This window comes from Taudactylus pleione, unplaced genomic scaffold, assembly GCF_031769625.1.
Source record: "Taudactylus pleione unplaced genomic scaffold, aTauple2 ptg000541l, whole genome shotgun sequence".
Classification (NCBI taxonomy): domain Eukaryota; kingdom Metazoa; phylum Chordata; class Amphibia; order Anura; family Myobatrachidae; genus Taudactylus; species Taudactylus pleione.
Window position 1 is genome coordinate 376666 of NW_028284943.1, and position 24970 is coordinate 401635.

A 24970-nucleotide genomic window follows, 5' to 3' on the forward strand; every position below is an offset into this window, starting at 1 on the left:
CTCGGGCAGACTGACCTCTAGTAGTCGTTCCCCCTCGAAAGGAGGAGGGAAAGGCCCAAAACTGTGGGCCCCACTGTTTTTGGGCCACCACGGGCAGGAAAGTGCTTTCCCGCCCCCCCACGGTAGCCTGGGCAATAATGGTGTCCAACTCAGCCCCAAAACAGAATCCCCCCCGTCGAAGGGGAGAAACTCTAAAGACCGATTGGAATCAGCGTCAGCCTCCTAGGCATTGAGCCAGAGCACCCTGCAAGCCGAAATGGCCATCGCCAAAACCCTGAACGCCACCTAAGCACGGTTCTGGACAAGTCTCCTTGAAGTCCAGCCAAGAGCTTGTCGGCCCAGGTCTCCATGGCCCGAGCGACCCACCCTGAGGCCAGCAAAGGGCGAATAACGATCCCCGAGGACATAAATAAATATGGAGTTAAGGCAACCATCCAATTTCTTATCCAGCAGATGCTTGAAGGACGTCGAACCCTGAACAGGAAGCGCAGTGTGCTTTGCCAAACGGGCCACTGCTGCGTCCACCTTGGGAAGTTGCTCCCACTTGGTGGCATGGTCAGACGGAAGTGGGTAAAGGATCGCAAAAATATGAGATATGGTAAGAACTTACCCTTGTTATCTCTATTTCTACGAAGTCCATAGGGTTCCACAGGATACCTTGGGGTATAGGTGTGACGTCAGTCGCAGGGCACCAAAGAGTTAAGCTTTCAGCCTCCCAGGATGCACTAGGTCCCCCTCCTATACCCCGCCCCCGGGCCAAGGCACCTCAGTTAGTTACCAAGCCATAGCCCGGAGGAGGAGAAGGAAGAGAGAGAACAAAGATCTGGACACATACAAGAATCACATTCTCACCAGAGGGAGACGGAAAACCGGTGACCAGAGCAAAGCCCATCTGCAGCACAGGTGCGACAGGGCGGGAGTCCTGTGGAACCCTATGGACTTCGTAGAAATAGAGATAACAAGGGTAAGTTCTTACCATATCGCATATTTTCTACTTCAGGGTCCATAGGGTATCCACAGGATACCATGGGGATGTCCCAAAGCAGTATCCTTTAAGGGTGGGGACGCTCCTGTGCAGAAAGGAGAATCCGCCGCCCGAAGGAAGCATCCTGAGAGGCGAAGGTGTCAAACCTGTAATACCTCACGAAGGTATGGACAGAAGACCACGTAGCAGCCTTGTTGATCTGAACTGCCGAGGCACCACGTCGAGGAGCCCACGAAGGACCCACAGACCTAGTGGAATGAGCCTTCAGAGAAGGAGGGACCGGTAGGCCTTCATGAAGATAAGCTTCAGAAATAGCCATACGGATCCAGGCTGCCAAAGTTTGCTTTGAAGCAGGCCAACCCTTCTTACGGAAGCCATAGAGGACAAACAAAGCGTCCGACTTCCTAAACGAAGAAGTGCGGTCCACATAAGTCCTTAAGGCCCGCACAACATCCAAAGAGGCCTCACCCACGGAAAGACCCGGTGAGTTAAAGGCCGGAACAATGATTTCCTCGTTAACATGAAACTGGGAAACAACTTTGGGAAGAAACTCGGGCCGAGTGCGGAGCACTGCCCTGTTCCCATGAAAAACCAAGAAAGGGGGTCTACAAGAAAGAGCCCATAACTCAGAAACACGTCTGGCCGAAGCAATGGCCAGAAGGAAAACAGTCTTAGCTGTTAGCCATTTAATATCCACTGAGCCCAGTGGTTCAAACGGCGGTCCTTGGAGAGCCCTCAGGACCACAGCCAAATCCCAAGGCGCCACAGGTGGAACAAAGGGCGGCTGAATACGGAGAACACCTTGCATAAAGGTGCGCACATCCGGGATTGTAGCAATCCTACGGTGAAACCAGACAGATAGGGCCGAAACCTGTACCTTCAAAGAAGCAAGGCGAAGCCCATGATCTAGTCCCGCTTGCAGGAATGCGAGAATCCGAGACAGACGAAACTCCCGCGGTGCATAACCTCTCGGTCGACACCACTGGAAGAACGTATGTCACACGCGATGGTATATCCTCGCGGAAGACGGTTTCCGAGCTCGTAACATGGTACGCACCACAGAGCTGGAAAACCCCCGGGACCTCAGCATGGCCGTCTCAACAGCCACGCCGTCAAAGACAGCCGAGTCAGGTCCGGGTGAAGGCAAGGACCCTGAGACAGAAGGTCCGGTCGTAGCGGCAACCGCAGAGGACTGTCCACGGACAGACCCTGAAGGTCTGAGAACCAGTGCCGTCTGGGCCACACGGGAGCTATCAACAGGAGCGTCCCTCCTTCCTGTTTGAATTTCCGGATTACCCGTGGAAGAAGGGAGACCGAAGGGAACAGGTATGCGAACCGGAACGTCCACCGGACGGACAGAGCATCCACCAGAGACGCCCCTTCGTCTCTTGTGCGAGACCTGTACACCGGCAACTTGTTGTTGTGCCGGGACGCCATGAGGTCGATTTCTGGAAGACCCCACCTGTCCACCAGTAGTTGAAAAACGTCCGGGTGCAGGGACCATTCCCCTGGATGAACGTCCTGGCGACTTAGATAGTCCGCCTCCCAATTTAGCACTCCCGGGATGAAGACCGCTGATATGGCCGGAAGATTGCGCTCCGCCCAAACCAGGATCCGAGAGACCTCTACGAGAGCCGCCCGACTGCGAGTTCCTCCTTGCCTGTTTATGTAGGCCACGGTGGTAGCGTTGTCCGACTGGACCTTCACCGGGTGACCCTGGAGAAACCGCTGTGCCTGCAGGAGAGCATTGAAGACCGCACGGAGTTCCAAGATATTTATTGGAAGCTCAGCTTCTGTCGGCGTCCACCTGCCCTGGAACAAGTGTGGACCCGAAACTGCTCCCCAGCCCCGAAGACTGGCGTCCGTTGTCAACAGGACCCAATTTGGAACCCAGAACAGACGTCCCTTGTTGAGGTGGGTCGTCTTTAACCACCACGCAAAGGACAGGCGAACCTCCGGGGTGAGCACAATCGTCTGGAACTTCAGAGACTGAGGCAGGCCGTTCCACTTGGACAGGATCAGGTGCTGCAGAGGTCTGGAGTGAAACTGGGCGTATTCCACCATGTCGAACACCGACATCATGGAGCCCAGTAACCTCATCGCCGAGTGTAAGGACACCCGGCGGCTGTGCAGACAACTGCGCACCCTTGACTGTAAAGCAGAGATCTTGTCCTCCGTCACGAAGATCCTTTGCTGTCCCGAGTCCAATAAGGCTCCAAGATGCAGAATCCTCCGAGACGGGATTAGAGTGGACTTCTGCCAGTTGATTAGCCAGCCGTGCCGTTGCAGCAGTGCAATGGTCAGGTCCAAGTGGTGTAACAGGAGCTCTGGAGATCCTGCCACAAATAACAGGTCGTCCAAGTACGGCAACATGCGGACTCCTTGCAGCCGCAGAGAAGCCGCCATGACCGCCATCACCTTGGTGAAAACACGTGGTGCTGTCGCCAGGCCAAAAGGTAACGCCCGAAACTGGAAGTGGTCGCTGCGGATTGCAAACCGAAGGAACTCTTGATGGCGCAAAAGAATAGGGACATGCAGGTAAGCGTCCTGTATGTCCAATGACACCATGTAGTCCCCAGGTTCCAGCGCCAGAATGATGGACCGTAGGGTCTCCATCCGAAACTTCGGGACCCGCAAAGACTTGTTGAGTGCTTTGAGGTTGAGAATCGGACGATATGACCCATTGGGTTTCTGTACCAAAAAAAGATTTGAACAGAAACCCTGGCCCCTCTGGGAGAATGGAACAGGCACTATAACTCCAGCCTGGAGCATAGTGTGCAATACCTTCCGCAGCTCCATAGCCTTGTTCCGGTCTGATGGTAGACCCGTGGTGAAGAATCGAGCCGGGGGTCTGTGCCGGAAGGAGAGGGCGTACCCGTGGGAGACCACCTCCAAAACCCAAGTGTCTGTCGTAGTGAACGACCAACACCGGGAGAACTGCAGCAGGCGGCCTCCCACCCTGGGATCCCCCAAAGGGAGGCCCGGACCGTCAGGCCGCAGGCTTGTCATCTGGCTTGGGGGCCGGACGTCTGGTACTCCATGCCTGTTTCCGGGGCTTGACCGATTTCTTAGAGCCAGCCTGTCGAGGAAACGACTGTGGTTTGGGCCTGCCCTGGGCCCTAGATGACCGAAAGGACGATGGTCCAGAACCAGAAGGAGCAGCGGCCGACGGGAGACAAGCCGATTTGGCTGCCGCCAGCGTGGCCACAATCTTATCCAGATCCGGACCGAAGAGAACTTCTCCGGTAAACGGCAACGCTTCCAGACCTTTCTTGGAATCTGCGTCCGCCTTCCAGGATCGCAGCCACAAGGTGCGACGAGCAGCTACCGCTGCTGAAGAAATTCTAGACACCAGAGTACTAATGTCTAGAGCCGCCTCGTTGATGTAGGTGGCCGAATCACGGAGATTGCCAATCAACTCCGCCTGTTCGGCCGGACAGTCGGATTCAAAAGAAGCCTCTAATGAATCCGCCCAGCGCTCCATCGCTCTGGCAACCCAGCAAATGGCCATAGCCGGCCGTGCTGCCCCCCCTGCAAGGGAATAAGCGGACTTCAGGCAGATTTCTACCTTGCGGTCCGTAGCATTCTTAAGGGAGGACATGGATGGCATCGGCAATGTGGCACTACGGACAAGACGGGTCACGTGAGAATCCACCTGTGGAGGGGATTCCCACTTCGCAAAATAATTATCCGCGAACGGATAAGCCACCGCCAGGCGTCTCTGCGGCTGGTATCTTTTGCCAGGTTGTTTCCACGCCTCCTCTAAATGGTCCACCAACTGACCCGAAAGAGGAAAGACTGTGGCATCGCCCTTCACATCTTTGAAAAAGGCATACTTAGATTTAGCCGCTGGGGGAACTTCGTCCTCAATCACCAAGGCTGTGCGGACCGCCCGAATAAGTCCAGGAATATATACTTTGGACTTAGCATCAGCGTCCTTAGTATGGAGAGGTTCCTGATCGTAAGGATCCAGAATCTCCCCATCATCAGACGTCCCTTCGTCATCCTCATAAGGAGCGGACAGAGACGCCACCGGCCTTTTATGAGGCCGCATCACAGACTCCCCTTGCAACACATCCGACAAGTGCTGTACAGAACGCGTCAGGGAGTTAACCCACGCTGGCTCCTGAGAACCCGGGAGCGGGGAAATAGGGAGACTGTGGGGTACCACCAATTGTCGTGGGAACCCCTGCATGGGTGACGACACCACAGACTGCTGGGACAAACCCATCGGAGTAAACGCGGGCTGCGGAGCTAACTGGCCCACTAAAGCTGTTAACGCCTGAGCAAAACAAGCCCAGGGCGGCTCCTGTACCGGTGCTGTAACCGTAATAGGCCGCGCCATGGACAAACACTGCCGGCAAAGGCCCTCCGCGCTACCCTCCCCCTCCGCTAACGGTACTTTGCAAGTGGTACACTGTAGCCGGAGGGGAAAATCACTTTCAGACATGATGGCACCACGTATGTGACCTCTCTCACCAATTAAGTATTAAATAGGCGAGAGACCACCCTGCAGCACCGCACCGCAAGGGCTTTAGCAGAAAGAACAGGGACAGTAATAAAGCTGACAGTTTTGAGAAGATAAAGTTACAGGCAGCAGCGCTAGCACAGTCACATACAATGCAGAGAAATAACAATTCCTGCACTAACAGCGCTGATCACTCAACTACACAGACACAGGGCCTGGTAGGACACAGCGCTGCATACACAGACCTGAGCCACAGCGGAGGAGAGGTATGCGGGGGGACCCAGACCACGATGCTTCCTTCCAGGCTTCCAGCAGCGTTCACCATGCGTTGCAGAGAAGATGGCCGCCGAGGAGCAGAGAGAAGCTGGCCTGGGGGAGGAGCGCTGACACAGGGCCAGTCAGCACAGTGCAGAGAGGGCTGTGTGCAGCGGGGGAGGCGCCGGCTGTGAGACAGGGAAGGCGCGCTCCCCTGGCATGCATTTAACCCCTGGGACGCCGCAGCGCTACCGCTCTGCTGCGGTCCGCTGTCCCAGGGGGTAGTGGAAAGCGCAGGTTCAGTACCTGGCTCCACGCTGCAGCCAGTCCCCAGGGAGCCCCCTGCCTGGGGACTTAGGAACATGTGACCAGCGGGGACCCACCGCGGGACCCCGCTGCTTACCTTTGTCCCCCTTGGATCCGGCCATGGTCCGGAACATATGGGGTCACCGCTAGCTGTGATCCCAGATGCTCACCAGCATCCCCGGATCGGTACCGGCGTTCTGGTACCGGCGGGGGTGTAGGGAAGACAGCATGGACGTCAGGACTGACTGTCCATGCTGTACATCCAGATGTGCAGCCACAGCTGCACTGAAGAAAGCTTCAGGGGCTCTTCTAGCCCCCACTCCGACAGGTGCACTCGACGCCGGCCGGGCACCAAACTAAACTGAGGTGCCTTGGCCCGGGGGCGGGGTATAGGAGGGGGACCTAGTGCATCCTGGGAGGCTGAAAGCTTAACTCTTTGGTGCCCTGCGACTGACGTCACACCTATACCCCAAGGTATCCTGTGGATACCCTATGGACCCTGAAGTAGAAATTGCAGGGAGCAGAGATATTATCGGGGGCCTTCCACGCCTCTTCCACGAGATCGGAGAGATCAGAAGAAGCAGGAAAAGTAACCTGTGCTTGAACGTTCCCACTGTTTGTGCCTCCAAGTCCAGGCAGTCTAGAAACTGCCACTTCCACTCAGAGAAGGCTCTGGGTCCTCCCCTTCGGGACATCTCTAGCAGCCCCCTAGCAGACGGGAGACGCTTCTGTGTTTCGCGCAGCTTAGGATCCTCGAAGAAACGTTCCATGAAAGAGGAAACTTTCTTGAATCCCGCCGCCGTGCGCTCCATGGTGTGCAGCCAAGGTGGGTCGGGCCATAGTGGGGAAGCTGCACCAGCCGCCGCTGTCAATCCAGCACTCTCTATGGCTGAAACGGTTGCAGCCGTCACGCTAACCTGTTCCTCCTGCTGACGCGTCATAAGTTGCACCAAGTCGGAGAGTGACCGACCCATAGACTGTGCCCACACCTGCACGTTCAGGGTGGACATGGTGCCACCCAACGCGTGCGCCTGACAGTCTGCGCACAGCGCCCCGGAGTCCACGTGGCAATATTGCCTGACACTGGGCACACGTAAAACATAACGCTATGGTAGTGCATTTTGCTCTGACCGCCTTCAGTTTATCCGCCAAGGGCTCCACGCGGTCCCCCCGATTACAGTGGAGGCAGGCCGGCCAGAAAACTATCAGGTCACTGGGAACTGTCACTGAAAAACCCTGAGCAAACAGTCAATAATAGTATACTTAGCCATCCTGGACAGGCTAGCAGCCGTAGAGGAGAGGAGTTGAAGGAACCACCACCGAAATAAACACTGAGCCCGCAGAGGCAGATGGCGTAGGAGAGTCTCCCTCCAGTGTCCTAAGTTAGTTAGGCTGAGACAAGCAGCCACAAGCAGGGGGGAGTCCAGAGGTAACGGGCTCCGGCCCCACTGCACTATTGGCCTGATTCAGACCCGGTCGCAATCGCTGTGCGCTCGCACCCGGTTCGATGGTGGGTCAGTGCGCACGTGCGGTGAGCTCCGAAGCGAGCACAAAAAGCACTCGCTCCGGGACTCACTACAAAAGGGGCGGCTGTCGATGTTGATCGTCAGCTCGACCCCTTTTGTAGGTGTGGCCGGGGGGTGGCTTCACAAACGGAGGCGTTCCCAAGCGAACGCCTGCCGCTTGTGGGCGGCCTCACTGACATCACCAGTGATGTCAGTGGAGAGCTTCCGGCTGTTAGAGCCGAAATCTCTCTGGGACTTGCGGTCACGAGACCCTACCACGAGGGTCTCGTCGCAAGCCCGATGGTCGCGATGGCCGCAACTTAAAAACCAAGCGCCCGCCCTGATTCAGAGCGAGCGCTCGCTTTTTGCGAGCGCCTCTGAATCAGGCCCTGTGCGTGCACTCTCACTCCAGTCAGCAAGTGCTGCTCCCCCTTGTGTGGGGAAAGCACATGGAATGCTCCACCATAGGGAGCCTGTGGTCCAGCAGGCCTCACAAGGGGGCAACCCCCAACAAAAACCTGGCAAAGCAACCTGAGACCATTCATGTGTGGGGTTGCTTCTCAGCCAAGGAGTGGGCTTACTCACAATTTTGCCTAAGAACACAGCCATGAATAAAGAATGGTACCAAAACATCCACCAAGAGCAACTTCTCCCAACCATCCAAGAACAGTTTGGTGGCAAACAATGCCTTATGGAGCACCTTGCCATAAAGCAAAAGTGGCTCGGAGAACAAAACATTGACATTTTGGGTCCATGGCCAGGAAACTCCCCAGACCTTAATCCCATTGAGAACTTGAGGTGAATCCTCAAGAGTCAGGTGGACAAACAAAAACCAACAAAATCTGACAAACTCCAAGAAATAATTAGGCAAGAATGGGCGGTAATCAGTCAGTATGTGGCCCAGAAGTTGATTGACAGCATGCCAGTGCGAACTGCAGAGATCTTGAAAAAGAAAGGGTCAACACTGCAAATATTGACTCTTTGCATATACTTAATGTAATTGTCAATATAAGCCATTGACACTTATGAAATGCTTGTAATTTTACTTCAGTAACAACTGACAAAAAGGTCTAAAAACACTGAAGCCGCAAACTTTGTGAAAACCCATACTTGTGTCATTCTCAAAACTTGGCCAAGGCTGTAGACTTTGGCCTGAAGAACAAAATACAAGACAAGAAGGTATATAACGCAAAATTACTGTGAAATACCTCATCAATACTTTTCTTCACTTCTGGTTTTTCTGTCTCTCCACAGGCAAATATGAGGTCTGCACCAAGGATCCGGATAAACTCCAGTTCTTCATGGAGCCCATCTGTCTCCTCTTTAATAGTCTAAAAAGAACATAATAAGTTATTTTAATACAGTCTATTGCAACTTCTATATATGATGGAGAACAAAGAGAAGCATTCTAGTAGATGCTTACATCTGCAGCCTCAATTTGCTGTTTAATCATGGATGGGTCAATCCCAGGACTTTCCAGATCGTGAACAATCTCATGTGTGTCTTTTATGGTTGTTAATAATGCACCCATATCCAACCAAAACTTCTCTGCCAGCTCAAGAACATCCAGGAATTTAATTTCACGTTCATCTGCCCTGGCTTTGATATCCTCCCAGAAGAACAGTAGTTGGTCGAGTTTATCCTGAATGGCTGAGACAAGTGTATAGAAGAAAGTTACTGATACAAGCAGCATATCATTCTGAATACACATATGAACTCAGTAAGTTATATCCAAATGCAAACATTTTTGTTGATTAGATAGGAAAATTGGATTTTAATCTTGTGTTAAATCCATTTCTCAAACTCCATTGGGGTGACACTGGTGCCATGGGGATAGAGCATTCACTAGAACTTTGGAACTTAATACCTATCAAATTTTTGCTCCTCTCTATTCAATATTCCAATTCTGCAGAGAACTCAGATATTTTTCTAACCAAGCTCCACAGGAAGGAAATAGAGAGACGTAAACCAAGAGAGAGAGAAATCACCCAAGAGAAGGGATCCAGATACGAGTAGCTCTGGCTGGCCAAGACGATCATGGTTCACAGAGTCTGACAGACATTCTCAGGATGCTGGTGGGCGGTCATGGCATATATATCTAAGAAAGGATCTACTAACAGGGAACATTTCACCATCAGGGCTTGGTGTGTTTTAACAATATAGCAGTTGAGGTCATGCTGCTTAACAAGAAGGGGTTCTCTGACATGGCATTCATAACCATGCCCAGGGTTAGCAAACTGGTTTAGTCAAAAATGTATCATTGGGTCTTATTCACCTCTGTTGCTTGGTGTGAAGTTCCTAACAACCTTGTTACAGTAGGCCCACCTCATAAGTTCCTACAGGATGGCTGCGAAAATGGGTTGAAACAGTTTGCTCAAAGTTCTCTTTTTTTTTCCTAAAGTTAAATGCTTCTACCAGAGGTGCAGAACATTTTATATGGTGTTGCACATTTGGAATCACCACACAGTCCTCTTTTAGGTCCTTGGGATTTTAATTTATTGCTAAAGAGATTATAAAAGGCTCCTTTTGAAGTCGGCGAATCACAAGATCTTGAAGAGTGTAGAAACTGGGGGCTCTATCTTACAGATCTCCATCATGTTAATGTCTGACTGGCCTCATCTGCCCATAATCTGCAAAAAGATGCCCTGGTTGAGTGACGTATCACCTGTGTCTGCTGAGATAAACAGCCTCCCAGTCCTGGTAGGAATACCTCCAATATTGCCAAAACATTTTAGTCTGCCCAACACATTATCTTAATGACCTCCATCATGGTAAGGGATCTTTGTGCTACCCTAATTTTCGATAGATACAACCACTCTGACTGAACTGGACTTTCCCACAAGATAAATTGTCCCTGAACTTGACAATTTAACACCATACAAGCAGGAATTGTGCTGATTTAGAGCACTTTCTGATACAGATATTTAAAATGGTCTACAGAATACGCAGTGGGAATATGGATTCATTTTGGTTACAGCAGACATTAAAGTCATCATATAGTATAATTAACCACCAGCATTAGCAACTACTAAATGTTTCTTGGAAAAATGGATTATGAAGAACAACTTAACTTTCTATTGGAATGAATACATTTTATTTTGGCTATTTTAAGAACAAGTATTTTTTGCTGCAGGTCAGGACAGCGATGGCTACCAGGTTTGCCAACTTATTTATGGCACTTTGGGGCAAACCTGGTATTGCTTCATAGATGATGGGCTAAATTTACTAAGCGGCGGCCTCTAAATTTCGATGGTGTTGCAATCAGTCAATTTACTAAGGCCAAAATCACCACAAAACTGCAGAGAAAGCAAAGTTTAGAACAGAACTGAATATCAAAGCACCATAATTTTTTTGGACCATAGAAAGAATAGTAGAATAGAATCCAAACCATGAATTTATTAAGCAGCGGTTTTGGAAACCAATGTAAAACTGGCGGCAAACCCATCCAAAAAAAAATGTAGGTTTTTTTTATGATTGAATTACGTTAAGAACACCTTTAGAACTCAACCAACGCAATTTTAGAAAAAGATTATTTATATATATATATATATATATATATATATATTTATTGAAACACACAACACTAATATGGGTTTTTAATTTCAATCAGTTATATATATCGGTCCAATGATTAAAGGGACATTTCAAATTAAAATTTTCTAGGCAGCAGCTCTTCTGAGCAGCGGCCGGGTGAGGAGGTAGTGGGACTGAAGGTCCCTCTGTGATTGGCGGCTGCTAGAAGATTGCTGCCCAGTGAGCGTTTCTGACTGGTCGCATTGTTTGCAACCATGTCAGGGAATGCACAGCCTGACGTCATGCCAGGCAAGTTGGTTAAAATTGTATGCCATTACATATTGTAATGTCCATCTGGTAGGAGTAATAAAATAAACCCTTGTTATGTTTTCATGTAAGGGAGTCTTGAATGTCCTAATACGGATTAAAATTTTAAGAACAATGCACCAAATTGATGTCTTTTTGTCCTTGTGTTTACATATGAGAAAGATCTGAATACACAATTGCGTTATATTACCTCGCCCTCTTCCTTGGAGGAATACCAAATATTAGACACTCTCCAGGACAGCATTAAGACAGACCTCTTATAATCCCCACTAATGAGGAGGAAACTGTAACCAGACCCTGCCTTACTTAATCAGAGCTTGGCACAAACCGGCTCGTCTAGGGAGCACTGCAAGAGACAAGATGACCTGTCAAAATTAGCACCTAGATGTATGGTGTCAGTAGACAGAGCAATGACAGAGGTGGAGGGAACAGATCGCATTTCCTGCCACCTGGAGATTCAGAGACACTTTGGCCAGGGATCTAGCCAAAGCTGGTTCTGCTAGTTCATTGGTGCAAACCATAGACATTAGCGACAGTTGGCTGTCAAACTCACATGCTGCGCATACTGCACACAGCTGGGCAATCGAGACTGACATTTCACATATATATATAAAAACATTTATGAAGAATCACCTCTACACTGAGACTAGGCACTACTCCCCTTCTCAGATAAGGAAGAGAAAGGGGCAGAAACAGGGTACATAAAGAAATGAGCCCTGTAAGTTGCAGGCAAATAAAACTGCAAACTCTGCAACTGAAAATATAGGAGAAGTAGAGCCGGAGTTATAGAACTGTATGTTTTGGTGGGCTTCAGTCAGTGAACCAAAGCCTGTGTGGGAGGAGGTGTCATAGTGCCTAGAGTTGCACAGCCCATCACACAATCAATCATTGTAATGCAAGGGACATTTCTAATTTGTTTGAATTGTGGCTAGTGCGAGTTGCCAATGACACTGTTTCCGGCACCTGACCCACTGTCTCTGCACCTGATGTAAGCTTCCATCCTGAGAAAGGATCGCTGTGGCTAAGTATGCCATCCCCTTACTGGGAGAAGGTAGACATTTACCTGGCTGCCTCTGGTGTCTGGTCTGGTGCTGCTGCAGCTGTACTAAGGCGGGTTAGCAGTGCTTGAGCCATTGGATAATATTGCCCCACCCCACAGCTACATACACCCACATAGATGGAGAGTATCATGCGGAGCTGAGGCACTTCATGACGCTCACTCAGTTTACTCTGGTTTGCAGAAAGCCTGGAGACCACAGGAGTAGTAAACACAAAAGAACCACAGAAGAAAATTCTAGAGATAAGACTAAAGAAACAGGCTGCTGAAACAGCCAAGCAAAAAGCACCCAGTCGTGTTGTGTAGAAGAGTTCCCTGCAGGTGGGGATATAGAAGAGGGAGGAGCTTAAGCAGCTTACAGTTATTTAACGTTCCAAACTCCTGACAATGGCTCTTTCTACGAGCTAGAATCATGTTTCTTTCATAGCAACCTACAGGAAACTGTAGTCATCATAGTTACTGACTTTTGGATTTGTTCAACTATAAGACATGCAAAAATTAATAGGTGCTTATTCTGAGATAGAAAATAGTTAGGCAACCTTTGGCTGCAGGATCCATGTCTATTCCCTGTGAGCGACTGATCAGCTCCTCCCCACGATGTTTAAGAGCTTCAAAGGATGGCTGAAGTTTTTCAAGTTCCATAAGTGTGTTCTTGTTCTCACTGATGCAATCACGAATCTTATCCACTTCTGCAGGTATCAGAGGAGGCATGCGCAGGCGGGATGCCATGCTTTCTAGAGTCTCCAACATGGGGACTACCTTGTCATGGAACTGGGAGAGAGGAAGCATGGGAATGAGGTTACAGCTATTCATGACATACAAGACCTAGAAGAAGCATGACAAACAGAGGCAAAGTTGCGGATTGAAACTAATCAAGCATGATAACACTTACCTCCGCTATCTGTAATGCAGAATAGTCAAGCCGACAGGGACATGTTACCATGGCAGCACAACAGAAAGTTAACACATTCCACAAGGAAAGGGAGGTGACGTGAGATGAGAGGAGAGATGGGGGGTTAGTGCGGCATGAAACACAACAACTCAACAATGCAAACACAATAACACATGAGCAAAACATGGAACACGCAAATGCCTGGGTATGAAACAAGAGGTGGCAAAGGGGCAACCTAACATCTATAGGGTCTGTCATTTTGTTTCAACCATGACTTGCAGGATGCTTAATACAAACTTTTTATTAAATATAGGCATCAGTACTTTGTATATATAAGCTTACAATAAAATTCTACTTACAAAGCTTTATATTAGCATAAATGTTTGGTTAGTGTAAACAAGGTTATTATACGACCTTAGGATTTAGGTTTCATTATAATAACACCAGAATTTTGGATTCACCATTTAAACAAATTCTATAAGAATGCAGAAGGACACAGACAGGGGGTAATATTTCACCACTAGGAGGCAGGCCCCTGCAAAATGAGCAGACTCTTCATGGTCTGGCCACTATATTCCTAAGCTCACAGTAAGTACATCGTTTAGACAAGAAAAGTATCAGAGAAAAACAGCAAATTTGGAAAGTGGAAAGAGATTTAACGGTAAATACAAAACTCACTTTCGCCTTCATGGATAGAAGAACACAATCAGTGGGAAGTGCTAATGCCACCCTCAACAATGAATGCCTAAAGCTGGGTACACACTGAGCGATGAGTACCCAGCCCGTATGTCGGCCTGACGGGCCGACATATCGGATCCTGGGTACACATCAGAACGATGTAATGAATGATCACTCGTTCCGTCCTCCATTACACTGCATGGCGCCGCATGCGATATTGTCAGATGTGCAGCACATCAAACCTGACAAGGTCGCATGCGACCACGGGAGCGCGTGTATCGTGCATACACATTGCACGATATGCACGATTTGGCGTTCTGATTTGGCCGAACTACATGGCTCCAGTGTGTACCCAGCTTAAGACTGTACAGCTACCTTGAGGTTTCTATCAAAGCAACCATAACAGAAGCACTTAAGATCCTTCTTATGACTTTAGTAAATGAGTCAGCACAACTTCTGAGTAGGAGACAGACACTTCCACAGACAACACACCAAAGAGTGCTGCTGGTTTATATGAATGCCAGAAACAGCCTTAGGTTGGAATGAGGGAATTGCACAAATATATTTGTGAAAGGATTTATTATTATACATAGGCGGAAGGAAAAATCATGGATGAGAAGAGACTGGTGTTAAAACTCTGATCTCTCTGATGACCTGCAACAGGGCAGATGACAGCATGTTCACCAGCCCTTATCTGATCTAGTGGAAAGTATTTCTATACTCTGGCATGTCTGGAAATGCGGAAGAGGAAGAAACTATTCAGAAGCTGCCCGGAAAAAAAAAGGTTATCCAAACTACCACAATAAGTATTGTGAAAACTCAGCGGTCAGACATGGGGCCTGATTCAGGCCCGCTCGTAGGTAATGTGGGTGTTTTTTTTTTTTTGTCTTCTGCCGCTCGCAAAGCTGTGGGAGCCCATCCACAGCTCGTGCGAGCGGCAAGGAGCCCTTCGCGATAATCACGACCAGACCTTGTGGCAGGGTCTCGGCTGCCGCAAGGCCAAGTGGACTTCCTGCTCTAATATAGCAAGAAGTCCACTACTGACAGTTGTGATGTCAGTAGGTCCTCCCTCAAAACCCCAGGCGTTCCTAAGGGAACGCCTGCGTTTGGCCAACCACCCCCCCTACAAAACGGGGCGAGCTGTCACTCACCATCGATAGCCGCCCCGTCTTGTAGTGAGCCCTGTCGCGTTTGAAATTCAGTCCCTCGGCGGGGCGAGCACATGAGCACGCCGGACACGGCGCATGCGCAGATCACAAACATCGAGCCGCTCGCGAGCAGCTCTGAATCAGGCCCAGGGTGTGCAACCAGGAGTCACAGAAGAGGAGATGGCAGAACCGGATTATCATCTCAGTATAGCCCAGCAAGAGTACTTTTACTGGCATTAACCCTATTGGTGCCAGCCTGTCGGTGCATCCGACCCTACCCTCTGAATCCAGGCTCACTTGCCTCTTTTATTTTTATAAAATATCAGTCAAGTGCCCTGTCTACAACTTTGAAGTAATTTATTGTGTAACCTAAACCAACCAAATGTACATTTGCTTCCATCTGTACCCCCTACTGTCCCTTCTTTGCATCTACCTGTACCTCCCTTCTGCCTCTGTGCATCTACCTGTACCACACTTCCTGAAGTGCAGCATGGGTGGGATCGCAGCCAGGGAGCGAGGCCGCCACAGACTGACAGCTCCTGGACCAATGGCTTGATGAACACTTTTCAGCCCTCCAGGATGCGGAAACTCCTCTTTTGTGACCACGATACAGGCTACCTATCCTCCTCTAACCCTTCCACCCTGCTGGGGCTGTGGGTTTTTCTCTGGAAGGGGTATTTTTTCTGTGTATCCTTATGCATCAGGTAGCCAGTCAGTGGGGTCTTGTCAGTTTGTTTTCTGAACTCTGTCTGAAAAACTGCTCATAGTTGGTTAGTGTACACATATCTGCTGCTCGTGCAGTTGCTGCACTCTATTTTTTTATATTCATAACTTCTACTGCCTTGTGTTGCGTTTGTTTGAATATTGCAATTCTCTGTGTTCCTTCACATTTCACCCTTATGTCTGATAAAAACAATTCTGTGAGGTCGCTCCCTGAGTGGGGCTCAAATTTCCTCATGCATGTTCTGAGTTGGGGAGGGCAGCTTGTGAGACATGGGCTGTAGAGGCTGTGTGGCCCAGCTCCTGCGACGATTTATGTCAGAGCTGTCGCAACAACTGGCTACTAGCAGGCAGATAAACCCCTCTATTTCTACCCCTTCCAGCTCCTCTGTACCCCCTCTGATAGCGGGACCCTCGGGAGGCCCCTTTCTCCGAGTTAGCCACTGAAGGTCTGCCCGTTCTCCATTCTTCTAAGTGTGTTGAGCCTAACTGGGCTCAGGATTTGGCCCATTCAATGCAAGGGTTGGTGCATATCTCTTCATCCCTAAATAGACTACTTGACCCTTACTCCAGAGGTTCAGGGGAGAAATCCAGGCAGAGTGGTTCTCAAAAGTGGAAACTTCTGAATATCCTTTGTCCTGGGCAGAATCGAATTTGGAGGTTTTCTCTCAGGTAAAGATTTGCATCTGGGGGAGTCAGACCTGGACATCTCTTTGCTGACGAAATATAACCCTGCTGACATCCAGGGGGTCAAAGCCTTAATTCAAGGCTGTCTGCCAGGATTTGCATAACAAAGACTCAGGAAGTCTCTCTTTTCAAGAGGAACCTAAACAGCCGGTTACCTTTCCCTCTTTTCCTCAATTGGAGGATCTGCTGTCCATGGTTTGGGTGCATCAGGATTGCAAATTCCAGATATCCAGACATTTGTTCGCCTTTTATCCACTGCTGGCTGCAGATACATCTAAGTGTGAATCCCTAGCTTTGGTGGATTTCTCTATTTCCAGGTTGTCTAAATAGACTACTATTTTGGTGCTAGGATCTACAGTTCTGAAAAACTGACTCTACCCTTAAATCAATTTATGTGGTGGCTGGTACATCCCTTTGGTCCATCTTGGTCTCCGCCTGTGTATATAAGGTGGTTGACAAATGGGTAGACCTGCTAGCAGTTTACACTCTGGTACAACTGATCTGCTTCCACTGGTTGAGCACAGAAAGTCAGCTAATTACCTGAGTAAGGCAGCTATTGGACACAGTCAGATTTTTGCTTGGGCTCTGGTTACCGGCCTGCATACGGATGCAGAATCTACGTGCTCTTTGGAGGCGCTTCCCTTTTAAGAAGGTTCTGTTTGGGCTGAGCTGGATCATTGCTATGACTACGTAGGGAGGGGAGTAAGGAGGAGATTCTGGATACACATTACAAGATATGTGTACCCAGCGATGCGATGGGCGACCACATGGTCGACGGGCTAACATATCGGACGGTACACATTAAACAATCCTGTTCCTGACATGTCGGCATCAGCCGCATCCCGCTGCATGGGGTTGTCAGTTGCATTTTCAGATTGAGCTGCATGTAGGGCCGGTCTGATGACCATTCGGGAGCGCACATGGCCCAACAGAGCGTACACATTAGGTGATTTTGACAAAATATCGAACCGATCCGTCAGATCGACTGAAATATCGTCTAATGTGTATCCAGGTTCAGAGTGATATTTAACGCCTTGCCGGCAGCTCAGCGATATCCGCAGGGGTGGCCAGTGAAGGTCCAGTCGGAAAACACAGTGGCTTGTATCAATTACCAGGAAGGCACGAAGAGCGCCTTGGCCATGCGGGAGAAGGCACGCATCATGCAATAGGTAGAAAGCCAATTTCCGGGTTTGCTGGACGTTGATCTCATGGTCTTAAACAAGGTTCGTCCACCTAGCCTTACATCGGCTACATTTAATGACGTGGTTGTTAAGGCAGTCATCCTAAGGGTGAAACGTATTCCAGAGGTGGTTATCCTGACGATGTTAAAGGCTTGTAAGCGGGTCTCTGCTCAGCATTACCACTGCATATAGCGGGCCTATGTATCCTTATGCGAGATTAATGAGCTTCCTCCTTTTGTCTATCCAGTCTTCTTTTGTTCCCCCATGTGGATCTGGACAGTGGTTTGCATCTGAAATCCTCTAATTTGCAGGTGTTGGCTGTCGATCTTTTTCCAGCGTTGCCTTTCCTTACTTTTTGAATTGCAGTCATTTATGCATGTTGTCCTCCATCTGCAACCCCCTTGGGACCTGAATTTTGTCATTGTCATTTATTTTATTTTTTTAGCTACTTGGGTAGATGGACCTAAATTATCTTACTTGGAAGACTGTCTTCGTCCTGGCGATTGTCTTGGCCAGAAGTATTTCAGACGACAGGGTAGAGCTCTGTACCAAATCCTCCTTCTCGCCGAAGATAGTCTCCAAGTTCCACAAAAATCAGCTAATTGTGGTTCCAGTGGTTCCCTGCAGCGGATCTTCACTTGAGCAGTTATTTCCTTGGATGTAGGTATGGCTCTTCAGCTTTACATTAGTCGAATCTTAACTTTGCGCGAGACTGATGACTATATGATTTCCAAAAATGGGATGGGCCAGCCTCAAAGCCAACTGTATCCCTTACAGGGTCACAGCTTACTCCACTACGTTGGATGTCACCTCTTGGGCTGCGCAGCTGTGTAGGGCAGCCACCTGGTCTTCAGTGCATACTTCTGCTAAATGTTATTATTTCGACACCTTTGCGTCCAGAGAGCCAAGTTTTGGGTGCAGGTTGCTTTGTACATCTACAACACGCTCCCACCCGTGAGGACTACCTTGGGACATCCCCACTATCTCCCAGTGGAAGGAGAAAACAAGAGATCTGGTAAGAACTTACCTTTGTTATCTCTGTTTCTACGAAGTCCATAGGGTCCACAGGGTTGACCTTGGGGTATAGGTTGGGAACCAAATCCGGGCACCACGCAGTTAAAGCTTTTAGCTCCCAGGATGCACTTGGGTCCACTCTCCCTATAACCCCGCCCCCCAGCCAGAGGCACCTCAGATTGTAAGTAGCCAAAGGCCGGAGGAGGAGAGAAAAAGAGAGAGAAAACTGGAACACTCTAGAACCATACTCACAGAAAAGGAGACGGGAAGCCGGTGACCAGTAACACAGCCCATATGAAGCCAGGTGCGTCAGGGCGGGCGCCCTGTGGACCCTATGGACTTCGTAGAAACAGAGATAACAAAGGTAAGTTTCTTACCATATCTCTTGTTTTCTACTTCAGGGTCCATAGGGGGTCCACAGGGTTGACCTTGGGGATGTCCCAAAGCAGTTCAACCAAGGGTGGGGACGCTCCTGTGCTGAGAGGAGAATCCGTCGCCAAAAAGGAAGCATCCTGAGAGGCAAAGGAAACCAATGCCTAGAACCTTAAAAAGGTATGGACAGAAGACCACGTGGACACCTAGTAAGGCAAAACAGCCGAGGCGCCACGACGGTTACACGGCCCGAGAAAAAAACAAGCCTCAACGACAGAAATGCCCACCCATGGGTAGGCCCCTGAGGAAGACATACGAGGCCATCCAGTCAACATTTCATTATAGGCCGGCCATCGTTTCCTGTTAAAACCAGAAACCGCAGACCACCAATAAGGAGTCCGCTTACCATAAGGAACTTGAACGGATCACATAAAGCCAAAGAGGCCGGACCACAGTCCATGAGGCCACAACAGCCGAGAGGACTGGGAACTGAATGGCCATACCATAAGTTCCAGAATAATATGGAACCTAAAAACCACTTTAAGAAGAAACACAGGGCGAGAGCAACTCACACCCTGACATGATGCCCTCCAGAAGAGGGAGCCACATGAGAACGCTCCCCATTCAGACACTCTCCTGGTTGATTTAAACACCCTGAGAGAGAGAGAGAGAGAGAGAGCTTAAACAATAGACCATGTAATGGCTATCACAACCAGCGGTTCCATTGACTGTCCCCGGAGGGAACAAAGAACCACTACTAACTCCCCAGGAGTCCCTAGGGAGGACAAGTGGAGACATAATCCAGAAAACACTCCAAAGGATGAACTGGATATCAGAGCGGAGCAATTCCATATCTTAACCATACCGACAGTGTAGAGATCCGCACTGTCAGGAAGGCCAGGCCAAGGGTGAAACCCAAGCCAGCTGGAAGGAATGCCAGAATATCTGGAAATCCTGGACACCGGAGGATCGTATCGACAGGTACGATACCATAAGAATTATGTATGCCACAGTCCGTGGCAGATCCCAGCAAAGTCTGGCCTATCTGCTCTAAACATCTCAATGAAGACAGAGCCAGGGAAGCCCGAGGACCACAGTAGGGGCGCAGTTAAAGACAAGCGATCCAGATCCAGGGAAAAACAAGGACCCTGAGACAACAGGTTCAGATAGTGAAGCAGTAGGAACGGAGCATCGAGGAGGAGACTCCGAAAATCTTAGTACCAGTGATGTCTGGGACGACCTGGAGCCCCCAGAAGGAAAGCCCCTCCGTCTCGAATTAAACTTCCGAAGACCTCGAGGAAGAAGGGAGACCGGAGGACACAGGTACACAAAGTGGAAGGACCACTTCACTGACAAAGAGTCACTGAAGGTAGCTTCAGTACTCCTAGAGCTGGACTGTAACACCGGTAATGTGTGATCGAGTCAGAAGGCCATGGGGATCAATCCCCTCAGGGAGGCCCCCTCTGCTCACCAGGAGTTGAAACCTCTCTTGGAGAAGAGACTAGTCCCCGGGATGCACGCCGTGACGGCTGAGGAAGCCCGCTTCCCAATGGAGAGCTCCGGGAATAAACACCGCAGAGTTGGCCAGGAGAAGACCCTTGGACTATGTCAGAATGGGTGACATTCCTAACATTGCCACCCAACTACCAGTGTTGCCTAGATGGAAGCCACTGTTGTGACACTGTCGGACTGAACCTATTCAGGTTAACCGTGACAAATGGGTTAGGCCAGAGTGAAAGTCCAAGACAGCTTAAAGTATCAACAAGTTAAGTGGCAGGGCAGAAGCGACAGACGTCCAACTGCCCCGAAATGAATGCGGACCAGACACTGTCTTTAGCAAAGAACACCCTGGACGAGATGGCCATAGCCACCCGGACAGAGACCAACTCGCCTCCGTAGAAAGTATCATCGTTCGAACAGCGATCCGGTGGAAAAAACTCGATCCATCTGGAGGGGAGTCAATTATGGCAAGGCCTGGAATGGAACTGAGCACATTCCACCCTACCAAAAGGTAGACACTCTGGTAGACCGCGCATCACAAAGAGTAATGACATATGTCGACTGCGTAGATATCCGCACACTCGAAGTTGAAGAGTGGAGATCTTGTCTTACGCCAGAAAAATTCTCAGATTCTGAGAATCCAGCAGTGCTCCCAGATGAAGAAAACCCTGTGAGGGATGCAGGGAGGACTTTTCTGTGACGAGAAGAAGCCCCGGTTATCCTGACCTGGCGGTAAAGTACCTTGGTGATCCTGCTAAAAGTAGGAGACCGTCCAGAGAAAGGAGCATTCGGATATACTGAACAGGTGAACTGTCAGAAAATCCATAAAGCTGGTAAACCCCGGTGGAGTTGAGGACAGCCCCAAAAGGCAGAGCCCGAAACTTACAAGTGTTGCTGTGGCACAGCAAACCTGAACCCATGCTGATGAGAGGGCTCTGTATGTACCCGTAGGTACGTATCCTGAATACTCGGATATACCATAAAATCCCCAGGTTCCAAACATCGGATGATGGAGCATGGACGAGTCAAGGCACCGTTGGAATCTGATTCAGGGATTTGAGACAGAGTATAGGCAAAGGAGGACCAGTCGGTCACCGCCCCAAAAAGAAAGTAGAACAACCAGTCCCTCACTGAGATAGTGAGGTTGGCCGAAATAGCTCTGCTTACCACAAAGACTGTATAGCTTTCTGGGATTGTAAGGCCCTGATCAGTTCTGAAGAAGGGCCCGTGTAACAATGCCTGTGAGGAGGCTGCATGAGCAATGAGAGGCCGTTGAGAATCAGTACCTCACTCTGGAAATTCCCCAGATGTAGACCTGTCCCGTCAGGCTGAGGGTATATCCTCAGGTGTAGAAACAGGGTCGTCCGGAAGTCCAGGACTGCTCGGTACTGGATATGGTGGCCCCCGTGGAGGCCGACAGCCTAGGAAAAAACAGGCCTTTAGGCTGACCCTGAGGACAAAAAGACTTAACAGAGTTAGTCCGAATGTAGTGGGAGTAGCTAAAGACGGTATCTCCCCATTAGTGATACTGCCAATGATGCAACGATCTTGTCAAGGTCAGGACCAAACAAGAACTTCCCCCTGGAAGGAGTGTGCACCTCTGCTTTCCCATAACGCAGCCATAGGGTACTGCGGCGGATACAGACGCCGCCGAAACCCTGAAAGTTAGAAGACCGGCATCCCATGAGGTAATCCCACATATGACCACTGCATATTTTGTGAGCGGCAAAAAGATATTTGAACCTCAGACGTGTTGGAGGGGAAAAACGTCACAAAAGCATCACCATGCGATGGCCATGGTAGGACGGGCAACAGGCCCTGAAAACTTGAGTACATTGATTTCAGGCAAAGTTACCACCTACGGATCCGTAAAATTCGTCCAGGCCGGGATGGGAGGCGTATTAATGCCTGTAACCCGATGATTAACATACAAATCCATCCCAGAAAGGGATTTCCATTACTTGTGAGGACCCTCAGGGAATGGGAAACAGGAGGCCTTTGTGACTCCTCGTATCTGGGGACAGCCAGACTCCCGCTATGAGATCCACCCGCTGGGCAGAAAACGGGAGATGTATGATACTGGTGCAGGATCGACATTCTCTATATCCAGAATGAGCCTGGCTACCAGCCCCAAAGCAGGGATAATAATACTTGAGATCGGCTCCCCCCCCTGTGAGAGGGAAAGAGCCGAATATACCATCCAGTTCACGGCAGAGCCACTGGTCAGTAACCACAGGGCGTATATCACGCCAATTAGTATTTCGTATAAAACGACATCCACCAGGGTGGCCGTTGTGGTAATCCCTGCAAGGGGAATGACAGACCGATGTGGTATCGGAGGTAATTCATGTACTGTGAAAAACCCCGGCAGGGAGCGATAGTCTGTGACACAGGGGTAAATTGCAAAAAATTGCGAGATACCCCGAGTTCAAAAGGGCAGTATGGTGAAGTAACTCCCAGCGAGTGACGACAATGGGGCCCGCCCGGCGATCCTCAAAGGAGAGGATCCTGAGAAACAACGCCCTTTAAGGGGGTCGTGCAAGGGGCCCGGCACCAGATGGTGCCGCATACGTAAACCTTTCTGAGTTAAAATCCTCCGCACTAATTCCTGCAGGCTATGACTTGCAGGATAGCAATAATGGGTGCAGTATCGTGTGCAATCTCCTGGTCAGATATATCTGACTATCTTGACGGAAATATTAAGCAGCGCCATACCGGTCCTGACTGACGCTAAGATTAGCTGCAGGAACCCATTATCAGCGTACGCAACTCACAGTTCCATCTAAAATATGGCAACGTGCAGCACGCAACAGTATGTGACAAACCTCACAGATATTAACAAATATATATATGTGAGGTCTCAGAACCACCCCAGGTACACCTGTATTAGGGCAGATAAAGAAAAGGGATAGATATACACTGACAGGTGAGAGAAAAAGCAGACAGTCAGCACTAGCATAAGTCACATACAATGCAGAAAAATATATATACATACATAAGCATGACATATAATATACTGCACAATGTCGCTACATTCAACTGCCCAGATTCAGTGTCTGGGAAGGCTATAGCGCTGTGTACACTCACCCAAAATGGCCAGGTACGCAGGGGGACTGGGCTCACTGACATCCTAGGAGTTCTGCAGCACCACAGAGAGAAAATGGCCGCTGGAGACCTCAGAAGAAGCGTGGCCCGCGGAGGAAGCAGCTCAGCGACGCCAGACTGTAGTATTGAAAGGCGCGCTGAGCTGAGGGGAGGAGCCGCTAGACAGGGAAGGCTTCCTCCCCTGGCTAGCAATTAACCCCCCGGGATGCCGGCTCCCGCTGCCGCTATAATCCCTGGTGGGCTGTGGACACGCGGGGTATGCCTCCATGGAGGGGGAGCCCGCCGCCACCGCTAGCGCCTCCGGTCTGTCCCCAGAGACCGGAGGCATAAGGCTGCATTATTCACATGTGGATCACCGCAAGCGGTGACCACGCGACTTACCTGTCCCCGTCGATCCGGCAGCAGCCCAGGGATTCCTCCAGAGCCCGGCTAGTACAGACTCTGGGGTCCCGCTGCGATCCCCAGATCTGTACTGGCGTCGCAGCGCCGGCGGGGTGTAGGAGCGGCAGCTTAGACGTCCATTGGACAGTCTGATGCTGCCGCTCTGAAGAGTAGTAAAAAAATAATAAAATAAAACTCTTTTAAGCTTAGGGGCTGCTAAGCAGCCCCCCTGCAGTAACGGTGACCCGACTCCGGCCGGGCACCAACTTAAACTGAGGTGCCTCTGGCTGGGGGGCGGGGTTATAGGGAGAGTGGACCCAAGTGCATCCTGGGAGCTAAAAGCTTTAACTGCGTGGTGCCCGGATTTGGTTCCCAACCTATACCCCAAGGTCAACCCTGTGGACCCCCTATGGACCCTGAAGTAGAAAACAGGATTTTTGTACTTACCAGTAAAAATCCCTTTCACCAATTCCATGGGGGGGACACTGGACACAATCCCAGTGCTTCCTGTGTGTGGCTGCTTTCTGTTTGTTTTGCTGTTTTGATGTTTTTTTTGCCATTATGTCTGTAGTGACGTTTTCTGTCACTTCGTTGGGGGGTTGTTTCCTCCTTTCCTCTCCGTCTCTTCTTGGGCTTGGTTAAACTTAACTGAGGTCAGGTGGGAAATAGAGGAGCAGAAGCCATGTTCAAATCATTCAAGATTTGAAATGACAGACTCATCACACCATCATCAATACCCCAGTGTTTCCCATGGAATCAGAGAAAGGTATTTTACAGGTAAGCACAAAAATCCTACTGTTACAACACTTTTGTCAATGAAGCTGCTGAACCAGAGATGGAAAATAGGAATAGAAGACAGACTTGCCTCTTATCCAG

General features: G+C 49.8%; 1 protein-coding gene across 1 annotated transcript in view; it reads right to left on the reverse strand.

The window, feature by feature from the left end:
- Positions 1–24970, reverse strand: part of MACF1 (microtubule actin crosslinking factor 1) — a 269121-nt gene that overhangs the window by 37495 nt on the left and 206656 nt on the right. The window contains exons 70-72 of the mRNA XM_088451201.1: positions 12956–13187; positions 8943–9169; positions 8728–8850 (exon numbers count right to left, since the gene is read on the reverse strand). Of these exons, the coding sequence (XP_088307327.1) occupies positions 8728–8850; positions 8943–9169; positions 12956–13187 (582 nt within the window). The remainder of the gene's footprint in view (positions 1–8727; positions 8851–8942; positions 9170–12955; positions 13188–24970) is intronic.